Source organism: Pelobates fuscus, chromosome 11 (assembly GCF_036172605.1).
Source record: "Pelobates fuscus isolate aPelFus1 chromosome 11, aPelFus1.pri, whole genome shotgun sequence".
NCBI lineage: Eukaryota > Metazoa > Chordata > Amphibia > Anura > Pelobatidae > Pelobates > Pelobates fuscus.
Genome location: NC_086327.1, coordinates 104,335,689 through 104,362,181, shown reverse-complemented (window position 1 = coordinate 104,362,181; position 26,493 = coordinate 104,335,689). Strand labels below are relative to the sequence as shown.

Below are 26,493 nucleotides of genomic sequence, written 5' to 3'. Positions count from 1 at the left end.
ACACACTCAATGCACTCCTTACAGACACACACTACATTCAATTACATACACAGAAACACACCTTGCATCCCTTACACACACATACCCAGAAACATACAATGCATTAATTACACGCAAACACACACTGCATCCCCTATACACACACTACATCCCTTTCACAAATTGGTATCCCTATACACTACATTCTATAAGAACACACACACATTACATCCTCTACAATAACACATAACACATCCCCTACACACATACACTCCACTACCTGTGAGAGAACTCATGGGTGGGCCATGTAGGTGGATTTATGGGTGGGCATTGTAGGCATACTCACGGTCAAGCCCTGGGGGCCCAGACCTTGAGCTGTGTAAGGGGCCCCAAAAAATGGAGCTGCTTCCTGTTTGTTAATTGTTGTGAGCACTGTTACAAACAGTCTCCAGAGAGCCTCTTCTACACCAGACCTGTGGCGCCAGACTGAGCCCATCATCAGCCTCTTGTCCTCATCTAGTGGGAATTAGGCAATCCAATATATTATTAGTGGCACTAATCTCACATTAAATGGATACTATAGTCACCAGAAGCACTACAGCTTAATGTAGTGGTTAATGTAGTGGTTATCTGCCTTTTCAGATAAAAGACACTTTGTGCAGACTGGTATTGGCCCATATGGCAGAGCATATGGGCGGGGCATTGTGATTTCACATGGTGGGCGGCAATTATTTTTTTTGCCTATGGCGGCAAAAATCCTTACACCAGCCCTGAGTGTCTGCATGCAGAGGGAGGAGACACTAAATGTTTGGATGCATTTTAGGCAGCCATGACCCAGGAAGGATCTCTACAGCCACCTGAGGAGTGACCAGTGAAGTTATCACAAGGCTTTTATGTAAACACTGCATTTTCTCTGAAAAGACAGTGTTTACAGCAAAAAGCCTGAAGGTAATGATTCTACTCACCAGAACAAATTCAATAAGCTGTAGTTGTTCTGGTGACTATAGGGTGCCTTTAACGGAACAGCACAGCGTTAGGAATACAAACCTGTATTTCTATTGCTATATTGCCTCTGTCCTTATATCACACCCCCACTTTTGTTTTTGTTTTGAAATAAAATTATAATAATAAAAGTTTTACTCTGCTGAGATTCTCTTGGTGCAGCTCAGTTCTCGTGGAGACTTATTGGGGACCTCATGCGCAAGTATGACGAGCGCCACATGCAAATCCAATGCTTCTAATAGGAAAGTATTGAATCCAAAGCTTTGCTCTGAGCTGCCGCATCACATAACCAAGTTTTACTGAGCCTGTGCAGAGGAAGCACCTCTAGTGGCTGTCAGTATGACAGCTACTAGAGGCGTGTTTAACCTTTCAAGGTAAACATTGCCTTTTTAACATAACAGGTTTAACATATGCACCTATTGGTAATGTGATACTTTAGCCATGTCTTTCAGAGTACTTGTATCATCGTGGTTCCCTATATATTATGTCTATGTGGAATGACATAAATGAAGAATGCAAAAAAAAAAAGAATATAAATAAATATACAGGACTATATATAAAAAATAAATATATAAATATTATATAACCCCTTGCATATTTTATAAAAAGTTATAAAAATACTCAGAAACCAAAATTAATTTATTCACATCTTACAGTGGGAAAAGGAGAGGTGATAAGTCATAGCTCCAATAAATTCGTTCAAGCTTTAAATTTTGTTCAAGGCAAACAGGAGCACAGAGTTTCTTGATGCATTACCTATGTAGTAAGCTTAAGTAGTTATGGTCCTTAAAGAATCTCTAAGAAAAAGGTTCTTGTTTTCAATCTATTTTCATTATAAAAAAAAAAACTTCATTTTATGGAGCCGGCTACACTTTTTTTTAGGCTCCCAGATGAGATACATCATTACATAACAGGTGTGCCAACAGTTACAATTTAGGAGCAGTACTTCACTGGTTCCTCTAATTGTGCAACATAGATCCCGAGAAATTATTTTCCATAAATCAATTTTAGCACATAACCACAACCCCTATCAAATTCATTTTTTTCCCGAATTTTTGCTTACATTTTCTAAACATTCTATTGAATGGATTTTTTTGTGTTGAATAAGACTTGTGTTGTAGCTGAAGCTTTTACCGCATTCCAAGCACACATATGGTTTTTCACCAGTATGCGTCCTGTGATGGCGAACCAGGTTTGAACTGTTTGTAAAACGTTTGTCGCAGTAACAGCATGTGTACGGTTTTTCCCCGGTATGAATACGCTGGTGTTTCATATAAGTTGCATACTGAATGAAGCTCTTGTCACATATCGAACATTTGTATGGGGTCTCCCCAGTATGAATTTTCTGGTGAACTTTTAAATTCCAGTTGTCTCGAAAGCTCTTGCCGCAATCATTACATCGATATGGTCTAATGCCAGAGTGTGTCTTCATGTGAACATTGAGAATACCAATAGTTTTAAAATATTTTTCACATATACTACATCGATGTGGTTTAATGCCATGCACAGCTTTCTGGTCAGATGGAGTCTTACAGAAATAGCTCAGATTAACTTTAGTTTGTGATGCCTGACAGCTCGGCAGTTTAGAATCAAGGCAGGCCTCTTTTCCGGTGTAGTCTATTTTCTTACAATCATTTAAATATTTATAACTTGGCATGCAGAGACTTCCAGTGTTTGCTCTTTTAAGTACAATGGACAGTAGACTTTCTTCTACTTTTCCAGAATTTCCAGGTTTGTTTGCCGAAACGTTTTTGGTCTGTGCATGTACCTGCTGCTTTTTGTTAGAATTTTCTTTGTTTGAAAAATGTCCACAGAAATCTTTTGGGATAGGTGATTTATCTGCAATGTAAGGCACCTCCATATTTCGATTCCTCAAATGATCAACTATAGGAGGGGAAGAAGTGAGAAATTGTGACTATTTTAAAATATGTTAACCTGCCATTAAACAGTGTCTACACTTATTTTCCAATGCAAGACATGATATACAGAAATAAGTAAAAATTGTATAAAAAATACAAATACTATGCTTAGATTCTCTGTGATAAAACATATTTATCTGTATTCTAACCTTCGATCATCCGTAGCTGTGTTTATATGAAACAAAAATTGGGGGTAAAAAGTAAAAGATTTAAATTACATTTAACTTTATTTTTTACCTTCCAGTGAAACCTCAGGTTGGTTGTTTTCATCAAATTCAGACTCGTCATCCTCTTGTTTTATCCAGAGTGAAAACTTTGGATTAAAAACCAGCTCACTACCTGCAAACATTTAATGGTTGTCAAAATGAAAACAAAAATCCAGATATTTAAAGGAAGAGATAACTGTAATTAATGTAATGGTTTTGGTGTCTATATCGTGTCCCTGCAGGCTCAGCTATGTAAACACTGCCTTTTTAGAGAAAAGGTAGTGTTTACATTGCTGCCTAGTAATGTGGCTGTTACTCAGACAGGCACTAGAGGGATTTTGTGGGTTATGACTTATATTCAGCATTCAACACTCTGCATGGACATACTAAACTCTCTCCATTTAGATGCATTGGTTCAATGCATCACTATGAGGATATGCTGATGGCGCAGTGTTGTGTTTTTCCGTGCATGTGCAATACGCACTACACTCATTTCATCTCACTGAATTTGTTATAGTGCCTAGGAATCTGCAGATGCTCTCCCTCCAGTTTAACCCTGAATGAGGGTTCCTGGCTTCCCATATCCCTGCCCCCACTAGAGGCGTGGCTAAGGAAGAGATTATACACTTCCTTTTAGCTATACTGATGGATACGTGAATGGGCACTGTGATTGGCTGAAAACGGTCTCCTGACACTCTTAGTTAATCACAGCCGCCCATTGCAGCTCAGGCTATTGCTTCCACCTTAGTTCGACAGGGTGGGAATCGGATGCCAAGAAGTCAATATAGCCTTAAAACGGTTTGACTTTGCATGCAAGGAAGGTGCCAGGGGACTTCAATTAGATGAAGCAGCTATAGTGCCAACAGTGTTCCTTTAATTTTTTGTAAATATTTTGCTTCTGATGTCCATTCCTTCACACAATGCAAATTTGTAATTTTATTACCATAGTTGATATCTACTGTTAACAGATAGCATATCTCAACTAACCAGAATTGTATGTTATACATATTTAGTCTAACAATTGTGTCTTATCGTGGAAATGGTTATGTGGTGTAATCACCAAATTAATATAAATATTACACAAGGTTCGTCTACATTAAAAGGTATTTATTTAGAAGGCAACACACAATACTATAAATGTATAACACACAGCCCAGACCCACGGAGCAACAACCCTTTTAAATCTATCTATCTATATAGTAATCCCTTTCCCCACACGTTTGATCTCACCCACGGTTAGGCCTTCACATCTAGTAATGGCTCACTGCTGCAAGTCCAACATCACATCCACCAAGGAAGAAAAGGAAGCAATAGAGTGTAACATGGTTCACCAAGATAGCACATGGTGTCTGCACATCTGCTCAGTAGAACAGCCAAAAAGGAACAGAGAGAAATGAAGATATAGAGGAGTGGCTATCTCTCTCCTGACTTGTAAAGGTATTGAATTACCTACTTAACATATCAAAGGGTAAAGCTTATCCCCCTGTAAGAAAGATCTACATGAACTTGATCACATGACCCCTGGTCACCATGTTAGTTTGATGACAGAATGTCACCACAGTTAGATTTGATCTCATTTGATTTATCGCCTGCTTTCATTTATCCCTCTTGAAAAATATGTAGCTCCTGTATGATTTCCTCCCGCTAAATAAGTCATGATGTTAACAAAAAAAATTGAAAGAAAAAAATTGAAAGAAACAACACAACTGCATGAGAATTCTAATAATGAAAACTTGATGTTGCTTACTGAAGTTCGTACTGGGGGTCGTGCTTGGGGTGCTGGTCCCTTTGTTACACTTTAGATTTGATTGATCAACACTGTGCTTCATTTCTTCATTAAACGAGAAAGAGGGTTCCATAGAGTTTTCTACTACAATGACGAATGGAATCAAACGTGCAAAAAAAAATAAGGCAAGGAGAAAAAACAAAACAAAACAATAAAACCAATAATTGCAATATAAACATTAAAATTATAATTAACTATAAGGAATTGTTTAATCTACATTGTTAATTTTTTTCCCCCTTCCTATTCTAAAAATGTCTTGATGGTCATAGCAGTGGTTCTGGGTTCCAAATAGTGAAACTAATGTCCAGAGCTACATTTCCCATAATGCCCAGGCATCTGAACATAGGCCAATGTCCATGATAATCACCCAGTCATAGTAAAGCATGACAGTGCCACAGATTAGCTATTCCTGGATTAGAATGTAACATAGTAGCTGGAAACACACACAATTTACCTGCAGAAGAGTAATCACTTTTGGGACTGGCTCCAGTAGCATTTTCATCCTGCTTGATCCTTAATAAGATGTCTGGATAAGGAGTTGAAGTGCCTGGTGACAATCATGGGGAGATACAGATAGTCATTTATTTCCCCTATTAATGTAAATGATTTAGCAAAACGTGGCTGAGAAGTTGCAGGTTATTTTAGCATAATCTAAAACATTAGCATGTGGGACATAACTAATCCATCTGTGAGGTAAGATTTAAAAGTGCACCATATTTTTTTTTTTTTTTATTCTTTATTTTTATAGTGCTTACGGTTACATACGTGCGTGTATCGCCACGACAGCTGATACAAGCCATGGAAACAACAGGGAATTGACATTTGCATGGCAGTCATTAACAGCACAATTTTATAAAAGGAAGCAGGCTAGGTAGAGATGTCTATTACAGTAAATTCAAAAGAGCAGGTAGCTGCAGTAGGTTAGATATATTGAGTAGCTTTGAAGACTTACAACGGTTAACATAAACTATACAGGCTTAGGTGAGACGCCTCGGTTCCAGTGCAGCATATTCATGCCATTAAACATAGACTAGCTAGTCAGACCATCTATCGTTGCCTATTATGCTGATGCGTCACCAGAGCATGAAGGTCAACTATTGAAGTGCATGTTAGGTAGCTTAGGAGTCGAGGGTCTGCACTATTTTTGGTCAACAAAATTAGTAGTCAGGGTGTGGCGGTCTCAGGTGGTTACGTTTGGATTCGTGTATTCCCTACATATCTAGTTATGGTCATGTAGCGTTAGTGTGAGAGCAAGTAGGGCAAAAGATTATCTCTAGTTGTGTGTGTAGCGCAGGGTGTTTTACCTTAAGTAGGTAGTGAGACCCGTTGTGGTGAGGGGTGGTCTTTGTTGGTGTGTTACCCCTAACCAGGGGGCGGCGGGGGCGGGGGGGGAGAGTGTCGGTGTGTCGGCTCAGTCTGCGGGCCTGGAGCTGCGGTGGCTGTATTTCCCTCCCTGTATCTGTCAAAACAGCAATTTCAGGCATAACATTTAAACAGAAAAATAACTCAAAACAATAAGTCCCAAGGTCCATGTCGATGGCTAAAACAGTGTGCTGAAAGGTTTGCAAGTGCACTGTCTTTGTATGTTAGCAACTTCGGCCCGGTAGCTTGGCCTCTGTGGTCGTGCCGTCTGCTGTTGTCAGGGTTGTGAGCATGCTGGTGGCTGGGTCTCCCATCCCATGCTGGGACTCTCGTGGTAAGGTGGCAGGTAGGTCTGGTAGTCCGAGTTTCGCCAGAAGCACGGGTGCCTCTCCATCCGATGTTATCTTGTGGGTGATATCGTTGTGGGGGACTAGCAAGGATCTTTGTGGTCCCCATCGATATGACACTCCGAGGGTGCGTAGGTGACTTGTGAGTTGCGACAGTGTCCTGCGCCATTGTAGCGTGGCCCGGGTTAAGTCCTGGTAGAACGACAACTGGGCCGTTTCAAACGTAAGGGGGGTTTTACCTCTGGTTGCAGCCAGGATTTGGGTTTTATCGCTGGTGGAGGCACATCGTAGTATGACATCCCTAGTGGGTGTATTAGGTGTCCTGGAAGTTACCGGGAGTCTGCCCCGGACTTTTATGTGATTTCGCCTGGCCCGGTCTTCCTGGGTATACAGTTGCAGCGTTTTGCTGCGAGACTTGTAGTTGTTGCACGGCGTTTTGCATGTTTGCCATACCGGTTTGGAGATCCGAGATGTCTTTTTCTGTCGTTTGGACGCGCTTTGTGACATTGTGCATGTCAGTTTTCAGGCGTTTTCACAGCGTTTTTTGTAGGTCCTTTACCCAGTTTTGGAGATCTTGCTTGGTGGCAAAATTAGTGTCTCCCGGTGTTGCGTTTGTTACCAGCATTGTGAGTGCCGGGTCTGCTTGGGTTGAGGAGTGGGCCGGTGAGTGGGACGGCGTCTGGGCAGTGGCGGTAATCTTGGGCTGCGCCTGCCGCTGTAACAAGGTGCCAATGTCTTGTGCCGTGGAGTAACCCGTGTGGGTTTTCTGTGTGCGTTTCCCCATAGGTTCGGGAGCCTCCTGTAGGTATGGGTAGTAGTCGTTTTCAGGGTCGGAATCACCTTCTGTGTAGGTGCCGCCGAGTAGCTGCTCGAGGTCGTGGATGCTCGGCGCGTGGTAGGCCTTAGGCCTGCGTTTTGTGCTTCCAGACTTCGGAGTGTACCTGAAAGGCATCTGCCGGGTCGGTGTGTGAACCTGATCACAGTTCCAGTGTGCTGAGGTTCGGATGTCGGGTATTTTCCAGGATATTTGCAGATTGTGAATGTCAAGGTGGGAGCCCGCAGTTATGGCGTCCGCTCAGCTTCAGGTCCCGGCCCCGCCCCAGTGCACCATATTTTAACCCCTGAAGTTTACTGTGGTCCTGGAAGGTCCTGACATTTCACAATACTGCTAAATAAACAAAATTCAAAGCAGCATACTGCAGATCAAACTGCAAAATACAGATACAAATATCAGAACTGGAAATAATCACAGCTTGGCTACTTTAGTCTTATATGTGCAGTTTGGTTTTCATTTCATTACAATTCATGGTTTAGTGAATAAATCCAATACACAGTAGGGCTGCCCAAAAGCTGTTGCAGAACTACAAGTCTCATGGTGCTCTGGCAGCATTATGGCTGTCATAGCAAAATGGGAGTTGTAGTTTGGCAGCAGCTGGAGATTTACCTTTTTTGGCAGCCAACCCACAGGGTTTTGTAAGCGTTTTATCTGCCACACTAATGTTTAGCCTTCTTGTTCCTCACACTACACGTGCTGACCGTTGCAGGTAGGCTATACATATAATTGCTAAAAACAGGCTGTACATGAGGAAACATATCACAGATAGCCTTGAAACTGAACTGTTGCATATTTCCTTGTTACATAATATTATCCCCTAATTCAACTCTGCTTAGGTTACCAGGTGCTCATGTATGTCTCACTGACAGCAGCACTGACATTCAGTGTCTCCACGGTCCACCCCCTGCATGGAGACACTGAACGTTCCTCATAGAGATGCATTGATTCAATGTATTTCTATGAGGAGATGCTGATTGGCCAGGGCTGTGTTTGGCTCCAACCCAGCCCACCTTTTGGCTGATATCAGAATTGACAATCTCAGCCAATCCAATGCTTTTCTATGGGATAATAATAAACCCCAAAGTTGCTTTTTAAATGAGGAAGCAATTAATTTATTTTCCATTTCCATTTTATAAAACAGAACACACTGTTACGGGGAAGGACATATATGACTCAAACTCCTACTCATACTGTCAATGATGATCAAACTGAAGGCTCTGCATCAGACTCAACTAAGAAGAACCTCAACAAATATAATTAAAGATTAGGGGTTTGCTTACTAGCAGAAGGAAAGCAGGCACTTTTTCTCACTTCTTCTTTGTTGCTGATATAAGGATCTTGATCTTTTCTCACTCTGCACAGAATATCAGGATAAGCAATACTATAGCCTATGAAAAAGGATTTACAAAACAATATTAACATAAAACATGCTATACTGGTGGGTTGGATTGTATCAGAGCTGTTGGGACATTATTTGCTGTGTTTGAGGATGAAGCCTGGTTTGTGAGTAGTGTTTTCTCCATGCTCTGTAACCAGATTTAGTGCTAAAGGATCTGCATTCATGTGTCAGAACATCTGGCAATTGATTAAAGGGTTACTTCAACCACCATAACCACTTCTGCTTTTTTTTAAGTGGTCATGGAGGTAGGAACCTGGATGTGCAGAGTTAGGGCAATTTGCACCCCTAGCACACATGACTTAGGCAGCCCAAAACTCTGTTCCGGGCTACCTAATGTCAATTCTGTGCATAAACTATGTCTGTGGTCAGAGCCCACTGCAACAGATGTAACCACTTTTCCCTTGCATGCTCAGGAGAAGCTCTTCTCTCTCCTCTCTCCCACCCTGGATGAAGCCCTCCCTCCTCCCATTACCCTTATTTATTTATTTATTTTTAATTACTTGCCACCTCCTCCTTTCCCTCCCTCCCTCCCTCCATCCCACTCACCCTCCCCTGCCGGCTCAGAGAGCGTGCATGTTCACTGATACTGTGAAATGGGCCATGGTGCCACTCCGGTGACGTCAAGGAAGCGTCACCCAGTGCTGGATTAAGGTGAGTTAAACTTTAGTTTAAAACGCTCTTTGAGTGGTTTTCTAGGTCGGGCCCATAGAATAATGTCAATAGGGCATTATTTTATTAACCATGAAAAAGGTTTGGAGAAACCCTTTAAAGCACAAGCAACTACCAAGACCAGTGCCATGCTATAGGAGCTGGAAGGGGGGATTTATATTGTGTGCATGAAAGTATCTATATGTATGTGTAAAGGAGTATAGATTTAGTATGTGTGTGTCAATACCTATAATTTACAATCTCTACTAACACAAACTGTGTGTTTACAGCCACATTCAAAAATATAGATATTTAATTCACTAGCAATCTTCTCAATAAATTTTTTTGTGAAGTCCCACTACTGCTTCTTATCCTTCAAAAGGAAACTATGAAATAAAATTATCTAGTTGTAGTACATTATAAAGAGAATGCATTAAAGGAACACTATGGGCACCATAACAACTTCATCATAATGGCGCCGGGTCTGAAGTATTCTTATTAAAGCCTCGGACATTTTTAAGACATGCAAGGTCAGAGTGTTTAGGTCCTGGCTTATCAACATTTTGGTTAAACCATTAATTAATTGTTTAAACCCCTTCAGGTAAGATGGCGCCTGGACCTGTAAGTTAAGCAGCATGGAAACATAGCTGCAAACATTTTTAAAAATTGTCCAGGGTGGCAACTACTCACACAGATGTAAACAGACACACAAACATACATGCACAAATGGATACACACGCACGCCGCGACAAACACACACAGATACACACAGTGACACACAGATACATACAGTGACACACACAATAACACACACAGAGACACATACAGATACATACAGTGACATACTGACACACACAATAACACACACAGATAAATAAAGGAAACACATATTTCTAGCCAAATTCCTGGATCTGTCCCAGCAAATTCAGGACAGTTGGCTACTATGTAGCTTACTATAGCGATAATAGTGTTAGGAGCCCTCTGGTGAAGTGCCTCTGGTCTTTGTCGAAAACAAAGGATTCCCAGGCACCCTAAGTACACCTCTCAACTGGAGACATTACAGAGAGGACGGTTTACATTTCCATTATCTATTAAAATATTTGTAAGACACTAGAAGCACAAAGCAGCCTAAAAAAACTAATTAAAAAGTGCCCCACCTCTCCCCGCCAGCAAAATGGCAAACTATGGTGCACTGTACACTCAATATATTCACATAAATGTAGAATAAAAAGTGTTTTTTGGTGTAAATTATTGTTCAGTGATATCTAAAAATGGCTTATTTAAAAAACCCAAACTTAACCTTCCATATTTTTGATTGACAATTTACAAAAATAATAGTGAGGTAAAAATGTTCCATGCAATATCAGATAGCGTCTGAAATATCTGCAATGAAGCAGAAATACTATTATTATTACATAAAGTGTGATAAAAAACAAATTTAAAAGAAAAACTTTCAATGCCCTGATTGCAAGTGGCTACGGAAGAATCTGATGGAATATTTAGGAAAGCAGCTTTCTAAAAATGTAGTGGAAAGTAAGAAATAATGTCCCTGGCAGAGTAAAATGCCACAATAAAAGTAAGTACAGTTACACCAAACACCTGTGCAATACAAGGCAGTCTGTAATGTGTTTTTACATTCCTTAATCCCTCCTTATCCCTCTCTGGCTGATAGAATGTACGGATTAATTCTGACCAACAAAAAGCCGTTGTAGAGTGTGAGCAGAGAGTCACACAGAGGAATGGGGTATTTGGATACCAACGTAACAAATTGGTCAACTGGGAATATAAAATGGGCAGTGGGTAAGGGTACCTAAATCATGGACTTAAAATGTGGGTAATAGATTTAGCAGTGCACTAATATACAGCTCAGAATGAGGGAGAGAAGGTAAAAGGCAGAGGGATTATGGGCAGGGGCTAAGGTACCTACCTAGAAGTTCCTATGGCAGGTTAGTCACTTCCAGGGCAGCATGCTTTCTCACAGCAGAACAGGTGGTACTCTCTGCAGCAGTCGTTGTGTAAGTGTTAATACTATGCAGACTATGTAAGGGAGCCTGTGATTGGCTGAGTATTGCAAATAGCTCTTTGCTTTCCCATGGGTGGCTAGGGCTGTACAGAGGACGGCAATGTCTCCAAATACAAATATATGGCTGCTATCTGTCCTATAGACAGCATGCTGCTCTATGCAGTAAACAGGGCTTCTCTGTACCTTGCAGCAGGACTCCTACTGTCCACAAGTCCTTCTTGCCGGGACTGTCACGGTAGAGTGAATTACCCAGGACAGACTCCAATGTGCCGGGACTGTCCCGGCAAAAACTGGACTGTTGGCAACTATGAATAATATTTCCAGGATGCCTGTGTTAAATGAAAATTCCAAGAACCAAAACTACTTTATGTCAGTGGTCTCTTGGTGCTTTCTTACCTTCAAGTGTTAAACCATTTTCAAATGGCTTAAAACTTAAATGGAGTCCCTCGGGTGCCAGTCTGTCTTTCTCTCCTCAGTTACTTGCAGATGCATTTGATCAAGCAGCTGTGATAGGCTGAGAAGAGCGCTGGGAAATTCTAGGCAACTTCACTGATGTGAAATGGTTTTGGTAACCATAGCGTTCCTTTTAATTTTGTCTACAATAATAACTTGGACTGAGCTGTCTCTGTCCTCCCAGCAGAAGGAATTGGGCCACAACCCAAGCTTGTGCAGCCCACGGCTCTGCCAAGAGCTGCACAAAGCCCGGTCTATTAACCCATGTCTCTATAAATTTACTTTATTAAGTTAACAGTCTATAGACATCAAGTCCAATACCTAGTGAGATTAACGTTGAATGAATCTCTCTCATTACGTTGCCGTAAAGTTCCTTTTGCCACGTCTCCAAATTGCTCCATTCTTCTTCAGAGAAGTATACAGCAACTTCATTAAATATAACAGCGGTCTGAAATGAGAAATAAAAGCATCTGTAGGAAGACAGATTTCGTTTCATATGTTGCTATAAAATTGTGTCAATTAAGTTTAAGGATTTATTCCACCTCAAATGTATTAACGGCAATCATGCTATTATCTTTTTGTATCTGCAGCTCCTTAAAGATCTGTGATTTATATTTATTGACTTTACAGAGAGGTAAAGGCAGTCTTATTATATTGGAGCGAGGATATTTTGCAGAGATCTCTTGTGTACTGACTTTGAAGAAATGAAAAAAAGAAGAAAAAAAAGTACACTTCTCTGCATTGCAGCAACAATAAACCGCGACCAGTGACAGCCTCGAATCAATCCATGTGTGCGATTGCTATATCATTTTCACTAAGCAAAGAGGACAGCAAACAATAAAACTGCAAGCTAAAACAGGAGACCTATTCTATCGTACTCTAACACACAATACAAATACATCCAGAGATCACAAAATAAATGTGGGGTTTTTTTTTCTCTTAAAAAAATACCTATAGGGACTAAGGAAAGAATCTGTGTTTAAAAAGTGCCTGAAGGCCCTAGAACCCGGCATATTCTAACTACACAATATAGAAACAATACGACACAATTTATTATGATAAGAGGTGCAAAAGCCCTATTACAAAATTATTGCTAGGCCCTAAAATATCACTATGTATCTCTATAGCAACCTGTTACTTAATTCTTTATGATTATAATTATTGCTATGGAATCGTAAATACCCGATTACTACATTTATTAAGGTAGGGATCAGCAAGGTATATGTATATTTTATTTCTATTTTGTTGCCCAGATTTTTTGAAAGTAGGCAAGGAAGCTTGAGGTTCCAATAAGCCATATACCAATAGCCCTCCTATCAAACTACACACAGGGAGGCACTGGTATGGGAATTACTTTGGAGTGGGTTTCCTGTTTCATCTTTAATCTGTTTGCTGTTTTTCTCTTGAACACGATTTTAATATCACATGTTGTAGAGAGCACGCTGAGATAGAAGGACATAAGGCTTAAACTTTCACCGGCAGTATACCTTTTTATATTTAGTCATATTGCTACCATCCAACGTAGGCACCATTTTATTTCTAAATGGATGATGGTTGTGGCTGATTTCACCTTAAAGAAGAACAAGAAATATATTAAAATAGTATACAAGATACAGGTAGAAGTCCAGTGTTCATGAAAATTAATCTGGAACTGAAGCTGCGGTCAGTGATCAGAAAATGTAAATGATACACATATGTGTGTGCCAGGAGTGGGCCAATGCCTTCCCAAGGTAAGTAGTCAAATTGTTTGCAAACAGTGTAACAACTTACCTGGGGTTTGCCCGTTCCCAGTTTCCGCCTCTTCTGTTGCCGAAAGCTCCGTTCATTGATGTGCTTAGTCAAGAAACATTTCCTAAACGGTAGGGCTTAGCTCAGTGGAGCTAATGGAAGCTCCTAGCAGGAGCTTCAGGGCTTAAGAAGAGGCTGTGATCATCATCTGGTGGACCTCAGGTAAGTTGTCAAACTGTCTGCAAATCATTTGACTACTTACCTTGGGAGGGTGTCAGACACCATATTCCCTACAGTTTGATGTAGTGGCTATGATGGCTGGAGTATTCTTTTTAAACAGAATATAAAAAAAATAAAAATAATAAGAATACTGAACGGTACGGTATAAATGACATAAAGAGTATAGCTATATATAAAGAAGATAAACGTGACAATCATGTTGATTGGCAGCAGATGAAAGTGCTGTCCTGCAATACATGACATTTATACCCTGATGGATTCCTATTTACTAGCAGTTGATGTCTACATAGTACTTTAAATATTAGGCGCTACGGAATCTGTTGGTGCTATATAAATGGCGATAATAATAATAATAATATTGGATATTACTGTCTTGGAAAAACAAGCTAGATGCAGCATCCCCATCTTAACCCCTTAAGGACACAACTTCTGGAATAAAAGGGAATCATGACGGAATATATCCATCATCTGTCCTTAAGGGGTTAAAATCACAGGCGCTGAGTGTGATCTTGAGAGGAGAAGAAATTGCTTTATAATAATAATACTTGTATATCTGATGTCAGGATCACTCAACAATCTTGTTCTTGCACTGGCTGCCTTGACATTGGTCATAGGTCAGCCTTGACATACAGTCCCACATGCCAAGCTTAGTCTGCCTTTCTCCTTCAACAGAGCAGCCAGCCAAGGGCACCAGGGGTATTTAAATCAGGCAACCATTAAAGCAGGACTGGGCACCACTGGCAACCCTCCAGCTGTCACTGAGCAGCCACCCCCATCACTCTCAGCCTGAGGGTATGCATGCCTTGTTGCAGGGATGAAAATATGGGGTTCTACCTTTTCTGGGTCCCCATGACTTATGTTGATAGAAGGGTGGTTGGGGGGGGGGGGGGGGGGGGGGGATTCAGATTGCTTTAACCTAATATAGTCTTGGTTTAGACAAATATCATTAAGGGACAACTCACCCCCAGACTCCAGCTCTCCTGTCCTGAACATGAAGCGATCAGGGAATGATGGACAGCGCCGCTAGTAGATCCCTTGTGATGGGGAAGAACGTACAGGCTTCAAATGGGCATTGCGGGCACTGGGTTACAGCAAAAAAAAAAAAAAAAAAATAGTCATGTAGTCAAGAAACTACAAATACCGACACCGCGCGCGGCTCGTTCAAACACCCGCAGCTTTATTGAACGTCTGTTAGTCTACAACAGTTCTCAGTGGTTTTTCTTTTTTTTGTTTTTTTATTTCACACTCAGCAACAGGCAACATTGTTTTACGCATGCGCACAGGAAGCCATGCTGTGTTCTACTGATACAGTGTGCTAATGTTGCAGAGGATTCTGGGTGAGCAGCTGTGTGGTTTGTACTGAGATTTTCTTATATGCATGAGGGGGGGGGGAGAAGTCGGTCACTTAGAGTTTTAGGAGAGACTGGTAGAGTGATTGGGCAGGTAAAACCATGACCTTATTCTGTTTTCACCAGAGAATGGGGTTGGGGTGTTATAACCTTAAATAACAATTTGAATATTTTGTATTCTAGCCCCCCCCTGCAAAATGAAGGCAGTTATAGACATATGTCAGTAGTTAATATTGAGATGTGTAACTAGGTCATTTCTTATTTTAATGTGTTTTTTATTATTAGGATTGTCTGGCTAATTTTAGTGTGTTTGATTCGGAGTGCAGCCACACAATATTTACCCAACATACAAATGGGGGAGATTCTGAAAAGTGACTTTATGTTTCTAGCACTAATGTGTTTGTAATAATAACTGTGCTAAAAATGGCATTAAAAGGGTTAACTTTCTCTAAAAACAGGTTAAGTGAGAGTAATTGAGGGCATAGCTACCCATTATTAATAAAGAGAGAGCAGGGTGGAGTTTAGCCCTATTTAGCTCAGAATTAATAAAATATACAGACAAACCTCAAACTGTTCTGTGTTTCAGATCAAACTCCTGTAAATATATGGAAAGCATTCCTTTGTTGTCCAAGCAGGTTAGGCAGCAGGGTGCCCCCTAGAAGCCTTTGCCCTGGGCTGTTATCTGATACCCCTTCACCTAGAGCCTGCCTTGACAATAAGTGAAACAAAGTAAAAAATGTTAAGTGAATTGTTTTTCATTTTATTTTTGTTTAGGTTCTGCAGACAAAATACATTTTTCACAATTTATAGCACCGGCGGAATTTGGCAGATTTTCTGTTTGGAGAATCACGCTAGAGAATCATGTCTGAGAGCATTTCCATGCAGGTATCATACAGTATATGGTTTGATATGTGCAAACATTTACTGCTTTGTATGAAAGATTGCTAGAGCCTTCTGTAAGTGATCTACTAGCCAAACGTCACCCCTGGAATTAAACAGTAAGCACCATCACAATTTTATATTATTGCAGAGGTAATGGTTCATGGAACATTTAAATGCCTCCTTAGTGCTGAGAGTAATGCAGAAATGCAGCAATTTATGATACAGCCTCTTAGAATGATCAGTTATGCTGCTGCAATGCTAAGTTCCGTCTACGCAGAGTCAATTTTGCAGTGGGAAATAGAAAGCATAAGCATTGATGGCCAAACTTGAAATTGACGGGTTTTTGGGGGAATTATAATTTCTATGATGCTTAGTCACACTTTAGTGAAAAGGTTATTCATGACCGCCTTAAGTGGGCACTCTGAGTCAATATTTACAGAATTACCATTAGCCACAGTTAAAGCAGCACTATCACCATATGGGAAGTTCCATAAAGACTCATTACTGTGAATATTATTGCTGTGAAGCTCTATTACACATTCAGACCCTCCAACAATATTGAAGTCCTTGAAATAAATTATATTAGGATAAAAAAAAGAGAGGAAGTGGGGAAAGTGGTATTTGGGCTCAAAATAAGGACAGTTGAGAGGTATGCATCTCTTTGAGGAGATTTAGCAGAGCAGTAATTGCTGCATATTTGTTCAAGAGACCCAATGCCTCCCTATGGGGAAGCATCAGAGTTGTTGAGATCATCTGCCTCAGCGAGACCGGAATGCCAGGGCATATAAGATAAGTAAATCTGCTTTATTTTACTATTCTAGGGGTGGATAATAATCTAAGTAGTTAAAGGAACACTATAGTGTCAGGAAACGTATTCCTGACACTATAGCTCTAATAGCGATATTTAGGTCACTGGACCCCTTGTCAGAAGAGTAAAATGTGAGTTTGTTCACCTTTCTTCCATTGCTATGCAGGTCTTGTCACAGCTGGGCCCACCCCCTCTGTGGCTGAGATCATCAAACTTGGTGATCTCAGCCAATCCAATGTTTTGTCATATGAAAGCATTGGGAGGCTATTGTGCATGCGCGGCAAAATGCTGCACAATCAGCATCTCCTTATAGAAATGCATTGAATCACTGCATCCCCATGGGGAGCGTGGAGACGGTAAATGTCAGGTCTCCCAGGAAGCACCTCTACTGGTTTAAATGAGTGTCACTAGAGGTGTTCATAGGCAGCAATGTAGAAGGTAGTGTTTACATTAAAAAGCCTGCAGGGACATACTATATACACCAGAACAACTTCATTAACCTGTAGTTCTTTTGGTGACTATAGTGTCCCTTTAAGAAAATGTATTTAGGAAGTAGTTTTATTTTCATACAAAAGTTAATCCTTTAATCATTCCTATTTCAGACATTTGTGACATTCAACGATGTTGCTGTTTATTTCTCTGAAGAAGACTGGAAATGTCTAGAAGAATGGCAGAAAGAATTATACAGGAATGCCATACAAGAAATCCATGGCGTTTTGACCGCCATGGGTAATACCAATGTGTGTTTAAATGTACAGTGATAACAATAGTGTGTGTTGTTTCATTCACAAGCCAAATGGTTTGCTAGACCTTTAACATGTACAATGGTAATACTTCTATAGTCAGAGCAATAATATATTGCTTTAAAAGTGTTATATCTAACATACATATATATATATTTCAAACAGCTTACAAAATCTGTTTGAAGCCCTTGCAATCCTTCCCCATCTAACCGATCCCAGACCAGTCACTGACTTCCCAATGCGGCTCAATGTGAACTCTGTGCAATGCAGGTGCTATGAGCCATCACTACATCTTGAGTTTACATCAACAGGGCTAAACAAACCAGGAAGTGACAGGACCAGTTATCTGACTGACAGACCGGGAGTGTAACAAAGTTCATTTATAAAAGTGCCAGATTCTATTGAAATCTTCGCTTTTTGTAAAATAAAATAAAAAAGACACACCCTCTACACTTAAAGTGCTTCAGCAAGCTCAAGTGTATGGAGTGTCCTTTTAAGGTCTCATTAACATGTTAATATCTCAGTAGACATATTGCATTAACAATACACTTTCTGAGTGTTTAGGACAAGTTTAAACATTTATTAGTCTACATTCTTAATACATTTTAAAAAATAATATTGGATATGTTTAATCTTTTATATAGAATTTTAGGTGGAAAGTCCTATTTACACAGATGTTCATCCTGTTCCTTTATATGAATAATTTCTGTTGACATTGATACACATTACTGTACTGCATTATATCACCAATCTTTAACATTATATGATGAGGAAAGCAGTGATGCAGTGTACCGAAGTTTAAGTTGAGGTAGCAAATGTACAGTGCTTGCATGCACTGAAGCATACGGCGACTGCAGCCATGGATGCATCTCTCCGTAACCTATAATGGATAATCTGGACCTTATAAATCATGAGTTCAATATTGTGCCTATTTCCAATACAATGGCAGAATTCTAAGAAGAATCACTGATTTTGAACACAGATATTTTACCAGTGATGATTTATTCATAAAACTCTGGTACGCTATGATACGTTTCCAGGTATACCGGTTAAAATAATAAAAAAAAATTGATTCTTGTGTCACTTTAAACATTGTTCTCTTTCAAAGTCACTTCTGTTCCTTTAAAATGTTTTCAACAATGTACTATATCTTTAAAAACATCTCTCATTTTAAGCACCCACCTGGCCCTTACAACATTTCTGTACTTATTTACAACTGTACATGAACAAATTATAGTTGCATGTGTAAATGTTACCATTTCTGTCTGCTTATAATAAATTAAACTAAACATACAATTTAGTATAGTAGTAATACTAAGCTAAAGTGTAGTGTTCATTTTCCATTTTGTTATATAACTTTAATTTTTTTTTTTTTTTTTTTTACATTTAGGTTATGCAATCAGCAACCCTGATGTCTTAGTAAGGATTCAAAATATTGATTCTTTGAAACCCAGTAATTCAGATATTCCCAAAAGAAAAAGCAGTAATTTTGCAAGTGGTAAGCACATACTACTAGCTACATTGCCAAATAACATATCTTGAACTTATTATACTTCCAGAAACAAATGATTATAGTTCTACTATGATGCCTTGGCCCCCCTAGCAAATTAGACTAATAAATAAAAAAAAAAATATGATTTAGCACAATATCTGTGCCATTTCAAATTATTAATAAATTGGTCTAATCAGGTCATGTGAGTATTTACTAGACAAAGGCAGATCTTATTAAATTAATATTATTATGAGCAAAAAACAAAAAAACAAAGTCACAGCATATATGAAGAACAATGACAAACTATTTACAGCAACAACCGTTATAAATCAACTCCCCTTAGTTGGTAAATAGTATTTTCTGTCTAAGGTGGTGGCTCCGTCAAGGAAAGATTGTTACTTACACAGAATTAAATCTTGGGCCATAGTGAGCACACTAGACATTTTCACATCATTAGATTTATAGTTTCATTATTTATCTCCGGTTTCCAAGTTGTTCCAGAGGTGGTATAGGCTGAGGGAAGGTGTACCCATATAAACAACAAGTGCACTACTCTTGTGTGTCAGACCAACACCAATCTAAATATAACGTGTTATTCTATTTTCTCTTTTGTGCTTGCGACAAAAATAATTCTTGCATTTATGAACTTGTTGCAATTTTTCAATTCAATAGTTATCACACTTCCTACTTATCATACAATACCGCAGACTTTACAATTCCTTTCAAATGGCTTAAGTTGCGCTAGCCATATTTATACTCTTTTTGTAGGGTGTGCCAGGGACGTATTAGCCGCAAGGCAAACAAGGCATTTGCCTTGGGTGGCATTTTCCAGGGGGCGACAAAAAAAGCCTTGCGGCTAACTAAAAATCCGGTTGGGCGGGCGGTGCTGACGAGGGAGCACTTTCCCCTGAGCGCTCTGCTCAGCTCCCTCGCGCGTCGCAGAGTGATGCCGGGAGCCGGAATATGATGGCATCACTCTGCGGGGTGCGCAAGGGAGCAGAGAGCTCACTAATCGGTGCTCGCTCGCTTCTCTATATTTGTGGGGATGCAGACAAATGGTAGTTGATCCAGTTAGCTCTCTTACATTGAAGTTAGACTTAGCGGCAACTTATGTGTAACAATTAACATTTGGCAGAGGAGCACTGGTTGGAGTCACAGCTTCATAAGAGGAATTAATGTTGTAAACCTTCTGATATCGATCACATTCCTACACAATCAAATTAACTCTTCTCCTGCTCAAATTGGATATACCGCCCCTATCCGGTAACAAATGAATGTATGCACTACACAAATCACATTTGATAGCAATATTCTATAGTGCAACCATGAATCATGCGCCATTAACGTGTACCATATGTAAATCTAAATATTTAGATATTTTTCCAAATATAAAATAATAATTTTAAAAAATGTATCCAAAAATATTAAATCATTTTAAAAGCTTGTCCAAAAACATTTTTGCGTTTTAAAATAGAATAGTTCCATTTGTATCATATGTAACTCTTTAATGTTTTTCATTTAGAGGGGAACTGTCACGTCCCAGGAATCTTAGTTTTATGTTTACATATCTCATATATTTAGCAAATATACGTTTGTGAAATCTGAAAAATAAAATAGAGAGTGCCACAATGCCATATTTACATCTGTCATTGAACATTTTCCTGTGAATCACCATTATAAATTCTGTCTCTTTGCCTTATTTACATTGTGTGTGCTGTCTGTGAAATGTTATGTCCTTTGCTAAATCTTAACTATACATGGAGCATCACATGGAAAAGGTTAACAAAAGTTAGACGTGATTTTTGATGATTTCAGTCAATAGTGCAACTTCCAGAGAAATGACAGTTCCCTTTTTAATGTACTTTACTAGATCACTACAGTTGGATAGTTATTTTTTTTTATTAGTGTCTTCGTACCTGGAATCTTTCTATTAAAGGACCACTATAGTGCCAGGAAAACATACTCGTTTTCCTGGCACTATAGTGCCCTGAGAGTGCCCCCACCCTCAGGGTCCCCTTCCCGCCGGGCTCTGGAGAGAAGAAGTCTTACCTTTCTCCAGCGCCGGGCGGGAGCTTTCCTTCTCCTCTCCTCCTTCCTAGCGACGTCATCGGCTGAATGCGCATGCGCGGCAGGAGCCACGCGCGCATTCAGCCAGTTCATAGGAAAGCATTTACAATGCTTTCCTATGGACGTTGGCGTCTTCTCACTGTGATTTTCACAATGAGAAGCACGCAAGCGCCTCTAGCGGCTGTCAATGAGACAGCCACTAGAGGCTCTAGAGGCTGGATTAACCCTCAGTGTAAACATAGCAGTTTCTCTGAAACTGCTATGTTTATAAAAAAAAAAGGGGTTAACCCTAGCTGGACCAGGCACCCAGACCACTTCATTAAGCTGAAGTGGTCTGGGTGCCTAGAGTGGTCCTTTAAGTGGTTGACAAATTTTAGAGTCTTAGCCATTTCATTACAGTAGTAAAATCCTTTTATTTGTACATACAATCATGTATTGCCTGGTATGTAGTTGATGAACCATATGGCATTTGGCACACATGACCATTATCCTTGTTGCATTATTTTGGAAATGTTGATCTTTATAAAGTTCACTCAAGGTAGAATAATTTTGTGTGTGTTTTTGAACAATTTGTAGTAACTGTAAAATCTTTTTTATCTTCAGGATTTCCTTCACGTAACCCTGATATTTTACTGAGGGTCAAGCAGCAAGCGAGAATGTATTTAAGTGGCCAGCTTGATTTAGAAGAAGGAGATGACAGTTGTATGAGTACTGGAACATGTAGGTAAAATTGGTGATGTTGCACTAAAAATAAGAAACACTTTTTTTTTTATTTATTACGTAGAATAAACCCATACTTTAGATGGAGCGGAAAGGGGATGAATTTATATTATAAATACATTTTATTACTCGTTCTTGTTTTCTTTGAGAATATTAGTGAATTTAAACTTCTTAAAGGGACATCTCAATGATGTGGTCGTGTTGTTGTGCCCTTGTCATTTTAGCCCTGTGAAGAAACACATTGCAGTTTCAGAGAAACTGGGCCAATTCCAACTCTAGTGGCGGTTTCTCAGGGGTAGGCAACCTATAGCACGTGTGCCATGCATGGCAGTCGAGGTGTCTTTGCACAGCACTCAAGGCTGCTAGAGCCAAACAGGCTCTGGCCTATCAAGAGTCCCAGTGAAACTTCAGATCTCTGCTAATACGAAGTTAGCTGAGGAAAAGCTGTCTAAAAAAGGTTTTTGTAGCCCTTTGTATGCTGGCAGGGAGAACAGGGACACCATAGCATTAGGAATACATGTTTGTGTTCCTAACACTATAGTGTTCTTTTGGGGAAAAAAAATATATATCCTTGATGAACATTCTAATTTATGCTAGAGATTCAAATGTTTGAGCTTGTAAACATATATTAAAGGATCACTATAGTGTCAGGAAAACAAACCCGTTTTCCTGACACTAGGTCATCCTTGGGGTACCCTCACCCTCATGGTTAAAACCCCTTCAGCAGCTTACCTTAACCCAGCGCCAGGCTCCCTCGGCGCTGGTGACCTCTCCTCCCCCGTCACGTCCGCAGCCGAGTGGAGCGGATTGCGCATGCACGGCAAGAGCCGCGTGCGCATTCTAACAGTCCATAGGAAAGCATTTCTCAATGCTTTCCTATGGACGTTCTGCACGCTGGATGCGAATTTCGCATCCAGCGTCGCAGAAGCGCCTCTAGTGGCTGTCAGGAAGACAGCCACTAGAGGTTGTATTAACCCTGCCATGTAAACATAGCAGTTTCTCTGAAACTGCTATGCTTACATGTGAAGGGTTAAAACCTGGGGCACCTGGCACCCAGACCACTTCATTGAGCTGAAGTGGTCTAGGTGACTATAGTGTCCCTTTAAATAACCATTTTTTTTTAATTCTTAGAGAACTAAATTTTAAAATAAACATTCTCTTATTTTATAGAAGCAAATTATTTTCCAATGCACTTAAAATTTTAAAAAAAAATCAACATGCTACAATTAGCTGTGTTGACACATCCGACAGACAGGTTACAAATGCACGTGCTCCTAGTTCTTGGAGGAAACAGATGTTGGCACCGTCCACTGTGCAGGAAACAACATTCAGGTATATAATTTAATGTATAATTTTGCAGATTATTTATTTTTATTTTTTGCACAAAGTTTCTAGCAGACCTCGCCATCCATATATTTTGTCAAACATTCTGCTGCAGAATAAATTATGTACTCTTAACTGCTGAAAACTATATTTTTAAACTCTTTCTGCATAATATAAAAACACATTTTCTGCCTGCAGGTGAGAGTTTACAGCAGCCTGACTGCACATCACTATTCCCTAAAGATGAAGGCCCGTGTTCCAAAAGTCACTTGGTCAATATAAACAAGGAGACTGCTACTTTGAGCAAGTCAAGTAAGTTTATTTCCTTTTAAAAATTGTAATCTGCCATCCTATATCACTCCTGTGCTTTAGATTTCGTTATTATATAATATACAACATAAATGCATAGGATAGAAAATAATACACATTTACAAGATTAGCTTGAATTGCTAGCTCAGATGATTTATTATTTATAAAGCGCCAACAAATTCCGCACCTCTGTACAATTGGTGGACTAACAAGCACGTATTTGTAAACAGACGAGTTTATGATCTACTCTCAGTAAAGTTTGTTTACAATATTTTTAAAAGTGACAAAAAAAAACCCTATAACATGTTTTTGGTAAAGAGAGATACTTTTAATATTCTAAACATATTTCAGACACAAGTCAGTACATATTTTGAGATTCATGGATTTCAATGTATTTATTTTTTAGCTGAAGACCAAACATCAGGGAATGATCTTGAGGAACCGGATATTGATGAGATGGAAGTACAAAAAGCCAAAGAAAATCTTTTTCTGTGGGAAGACATCTTCGATAAAATAGAAACAAAATCGGTTCCAAAAGACAATGAAAGTGAAGTTTTAAGAGTTGTCGGCATGGCTAGTAAATCTCCTGCTTTTACTGCTGAGAAGAAAGCCAGTGGAAAGGAGAGGCTATATATCTGTTCTGTATGTGGAAAGAGTTTTGGTGGTAATTCATTGCTTGTTCGTCACATGAGAATCCATACAGGGGAGAAACCCTACGCATGTAACCACTGTGACAAAAGTTTTAATGATAAATCCTACCTTTTACGTCATTTAAGAACTCATACTGGAGAAAAGCCATACTCTTGCTCAATCTGTCTGAAAAGTTTTAGTCAAAACTCCAGCGTCATTGCCCACATGAGAATACACACAGGGGAAAGGCCATTTCAATGTGCAGAATGCGACAAACGTTTCAGTGACAAGTCATACTATGTGCGACACATGAGAAGTCACACAGGAGAGAGGCCATACAAGTGCAATGAGTGCGATAAATGCTTTAGCCAAACGTCAAGTCTTGCATCTCATATGAGGATCCACACAGGAGAAAAGCCTTACAAATGCACTTACTGTGATAAATGTTTTAGTCAAAATTCAAGTCTTCTGATACATAAACGGTTGCATAAACAGGGAGAAATGCTATAAATGTGTGATGGTTAAAAGGTAGACTCCTGCAGTTGTAGATCTAAAATCTACATCACAAAATGCTTTGCCAGTTTTAAAGGAGAATTATAGGGTCAGGAACACAAACATGCCCCCCTTACCTCCCTAAATATAGTAAAATCTTACTTGTATTCAAGTCTAAAGCTTCTTCCTCTGACCTGCCCTTGTCTGCTGACCTTCTGCTTAATGTTAAACCTGTATTAATACTAGACGAGATGCTTCAGCAGCCCATCCTAACTGTGTTGCTTGGGATAGCGAGGAAGCATTAGCCTAAGCAGCAATGGGAAACTAACTGGCTCAGAATATCAGGTTGAAAGCGGTCAGCTATCACAGTGCCCACTGCTGATATGAATTGGTATGGTTAGAAGGAAGTGTGTAATATTTACCTTAACCGTACCTACAGTAGGGGCCAAGTTGTGGGCGGTCAGGGACTCTTGTTTACTGTAACCCTGCTCAAAAATAGTGTAACGTTGAAGAGCAGAAAGTGCCATTGAACGGCAGACACTATAACAAATTCAATTGGATAAAATGGTTATATTACCTACCAGGGCTGATCCTAGGGTCACAGGCGCCTGGGTGCAGAATTTTGTTTAGCGTCCCCAGGTGGTCATCTTTTTAACCCTTCCCCTTTGCAACAACTCCACCTCTTCATCTAGACACACACTCAATGACAGTCACACACTTTCACTGAGAGACACACACACTGATTTGAAACACTCACTGACAGAAACAAATGCTGACAGACACACAGTGGTACACAAAACAAAGAAGTCCAGCACTCACCGTTTTAAATCACAACATACATAATTACACACACACACTGCCCCATGCATACCTAGACATTCACACACAATACATTACACACACATTCACACTGTCATATGGACACTGTATCAGTCACACACAGACACCTACTCACTGACCGATACATTTACTGACACACACACACACTCACTGACAGATGCACTCGCTGACACACAACACTGATACACATACACACACAGTCTTGCGCACACATTTATTTTATTGCTTGTTGCTCCTACTTTTAGGAATCTTCTGGGTCCTCTCCCCAGGGTCCAGTGGCTTTCATGCTCTTCCTGTGCCTCTCTCCTCCCTCGCACTGTTTAGTGATGTGGGGCCGGAATTATGTCATATTCCAGCTCCTGGCATCACCACAGAGGGCGTGCGAGGGAGCAGAGAGGAGCAGGAAGAGCATCAGCTCTGATAGTGCTCCTTCTCCGCCACCTACCTTTGTCCCCCCCCCCCCCGGCTTGATATATAGCTGCAGAGTAGGCACCTGCCCTCTGGGATTAGCAGGTGCCTACTCTGCCTTGCTAAATAGGCGCCGCTCCGGGGATGCCCTTTGGTGGCCACCTTCTGGGCTTCCTGTGGCAGGCCATCGACCTGCTCCGTGCGGCGCTCCCCACCTCTTGGCACCTGGACGCGGTGCACCCCATGCACCCGCCCAGGATCGGCCCTGTTGCCCTGTCCCTTTAAGTCTGGCAATGCATAATGGAAGTTTTAGCTTTACAACAAGTGGGGTTATATCTTTTTGCCAACGCTGCTGTAAATGTATTAAGTGGAAAGCATAAAAATCCATTTGCCATATAACTTTTTTTGTATGGTTGGGTGTCTCTTTTTAAAATGTATTTCAGCTACCCCTGGTTGTATGTACTTGTAAAAGTGTATCACGTAACGGTAAATCAGAACTGGGT

The 26,493-nt window shown here is 40.1% G+C and overlaps 2 protein-coding genes across 3 annotated transcripts; one reads left to right on the top strand and one right to left on the bottom strand.

The window, feature by feature from the left end:
- Positions 1–1,599: 1,599 nt before the first annotated feature.
- Positions 1,600–15,028, bottom strand: LOC134577205 (zinc finger protein 501-like). The gene is made up of 8 exons (XM_063435876.1): positions 14,890–15,028; positions 13,447–13,529; positions 12,281–12,407; positions 8,717–8,824; positions 5,347–5,439; positions 4,854–4,976; positions 3,138–3,239; positions 1,600–2,865 (listed from the first exon to the last, which is right to left on the bottom strand). The coding sequence occupies exons 1-8, from the start codon at positions 14,918–14,920 to the stop codon at positions 2,018–2,020; spliced, it is 1,515 nt and encodes a 504-aa protein (XP_063291946.1). The 5' UTR covers positions 14,921–15,028; the 3' UTR covers positions 1,600–2,017.
- Positions 14,650–26,033, top strand: LOC134577207 (zinc finger protein 34-like). Of its 2 annotated transcripts, none has more exons than XM_063435880.1 (7): positions 14,650–14,719; positions 16,051–16,161; positions 17,569–17,695; positions 19,100–19,207; positions 21,872–21,988; positions 23,510–23,623; positions 24,027–26,033. In XM_063435880.1, exons 2-7 carry the CDS (start codon positions 16,138–16,140, stop codon positions 24,758–24,760), a joined length of 1,224 nt encoding a protein of 407 aa, XP_063291950.1. In that variant the 5' UTR covers positions 14,650–14,719; positions 16,051–16,137; the 3' UTR covers positions 24,761–26,033. The 2 variants fall into 2 exon arrangements, with proteins under 2 accessions (XP_063291950.1, XP_063291949.1); XM_063435879.1 differs by lacking the exon at positions 14,650–14,719 and adding an exon at positions 15,206–15,264.
- The last annotated feature ends 460 nt before the right edge of the window (positions 26,034–26,493 follow it).